This window comes from Tupaia chinensis, unplaced genomic scaffold (assembly GCF_000334495.1).
Source record: "Tupaia chinensis unplaced genomic scaffold, TupChi_1.0 Scaffold149964_2, whole genome shotgun sequence".
In the NCBI taxonomy this organism is placed as follows: domain Eukaryota; kingdom Metazoa; phylum Chordata; class Mammalia; order Scandentia; family Tupaiidae; genus Tupaia; species Tupaia belangeri.
In genome coordinates this window covers 967,555-969,509 of record NW_006209806.1, presented here as the reverse complement: position 1 = coordinate 969,509, position 1,955 = coordinate 967,555, and the positions used below count along the sequence as shown (strand labels likewise).

The 1,955-nt window shown below is 49.5% G+C and overlaps 1 protein-coding gene across 1 annotated transcript in view; it reads right to left on the bottom strand.

The window, feature by feature from the left end:
• The window catches only part of GNA15 (G protein subunit alpha 15), a 21,965-nt gene that overhangs the window by 8,978 nt on the left and 11,032 nt on the right, over window positions 1-1,955 (bottom strand). The window contains exon 4 of the mRNA XM_027769593.1: window positions 216-370. Within this exon, the coding sequence (XP_027625394.1) occupies window positions 216-370 (155 nt within the window). The remainder of the gene's footprint in view (window positions 1-215; window positions 371-1,955) is intronic.

Here is a 1,955-nt window from a genome sequence, read left to right as displayed (position 1 = left end):
CTCCCCCCCCCAGCCTCGCCCCGCCTCTCGGCGCCACCGCGCAGCCCAGCCCCTCTTCTTGGCCCCGCCCCACAGCCTAGTCCCGCCTCTCGGACCAGCCCCACCGCCTAGCCGCGCCTATAGGCCCCACCTCGCAGCCTAGCCCCGCCCCACAGCCTTGCCTCCCTCTTGGTCCCACCCCACCCCATGTGCCAGCCTGCAGACCCCAGACTCACTATACTGCTGAGTCCAGCAGGTGGAACTCCCGCCTGCGCTCATAGCAGGCCCGGATGCCGGCATCCCTCCAGAGCCACTGCACGGCCACAGCGAAGCGCTTCTCAAACGTGGTCACCTTATAGGGGTCCTGGCTCATGACCAGGCTGGCATGGTGCTGCAGAGGGGCAAACAGGGCCGGTCAGGCAGCCTCCTCTCCATGTCTCCGATTCCCTGGCCCTAGCCTGAAGCATCCTCCTTTCTGCCTTCCTTCTTGTCCCAGAGCTTGTCGACTGCTCACACACGCTGTCTGCACATGCTCTGTCCTCCTGCCCTGATCCATGGGGGGTGGGGAGCAGACCATAGCTCCAGAGACAGCAGGGGGGCAGGAGGCTCAGTGGCCAGGGCTGGGCGACCACACTGAACTGCCCACCAGAGCCTGATAACACTTCTGCTCCCTTCTAGGCACCAATGTATTCAGACCTCTGTGACACTCTGTGTGTGTGTGTGTGTGTGTGCGTGTGCATGCACAGGCATGTGTGGCTGTGTGCATGAATAATCTAGCAATAAATCTAACAATGAGCTACCTCTACACTGAAAGCTACAAAACATGGCTAAGAGAAACATTGAAAACACAATAAGTGGAGGGTTATACCATGTTCATGGATTAGAAGACTCAGTATTTTCAGGCTGTTAATTCTCCCCAATTTAAATTGTGGAGCCAATGTAATCTTAAGCAGCATTCCAGAGGATAAGTGCGTGTGGGAGAGAGAAAGAGAGAGAAGTGACATATTATTTCTAAAATTTATGTAGCTAAGCAAAGGACCTAGGATAGCCAAGTGACCAAGTGGGACAAAGTGAGAGGACTTCCATTACTGGATTTCAAGACTATATGCGAAAGCTACAATCACTTACATGACGTGGTATTGGCTCAAGGATAGGTAACTAGACCAACGGGATAGAATAGCAAGCATTAGGAGATCCAGGCACACATGGATGTAGCACCAAGGCGAGCGAGCGTGTACTACAGTGAGGGAAACCAGTCTTTTCCACATAGAAAAGAGGAAAAGAAAAGAAACTGGATTTATGCCCTACACATGCACAAAAGCAACTTCACATAAAATGTAAATCTAATGTGAAACAATGTATCTCCTAAAAGATAGCAATAAAGAATTTCATTATGAGGGCCAGCAGGTGGTGTGGTGATTAAGGAACTGGACTCCCACACGGCCAACTGTGGTTCAAGTCCCGGACCCAGTGACTTGCTTTCTCATTTTCCCTCTCTCGCTCTCTCTCTGTCTCTCTCTCTGGTCAAATTAAAGTTTAACTAATCAATTAATTAAATCAGATTAAATAAATAATTCTTTCTTTTTAGAGAGAGATGTTTGCTATAGGGCATATGCACTTGCCAGAGAGACAGAGAAACAGAAAGCGAGAAATCACCCCCCAGAGGGGATGGTCACGCCGCAATCCCTTCTCCTCCATTCTCCTCTCAGGATCTTGGGCATGCACGCACACGCGCCCGGTGTGAGTTTAAGCCACCGGGTCCGGGACTTGAACCGTGGTCAACTATGTAGGAGTCCAGTGATGGATCCATTACACCACCTGCTGGTCCTCAAATATATAATTTTTTTAAAAAAAGAATTTTATTATGACCTTAGGTTAGAAAAGTATTTCTCTCTCTCTCTCTCTTTTTTTTATAAAGAATATTAAAAAAAAAAGTGTCCTTTAATTAAAAAAAAAAATTGGCCGGCGCGCACATG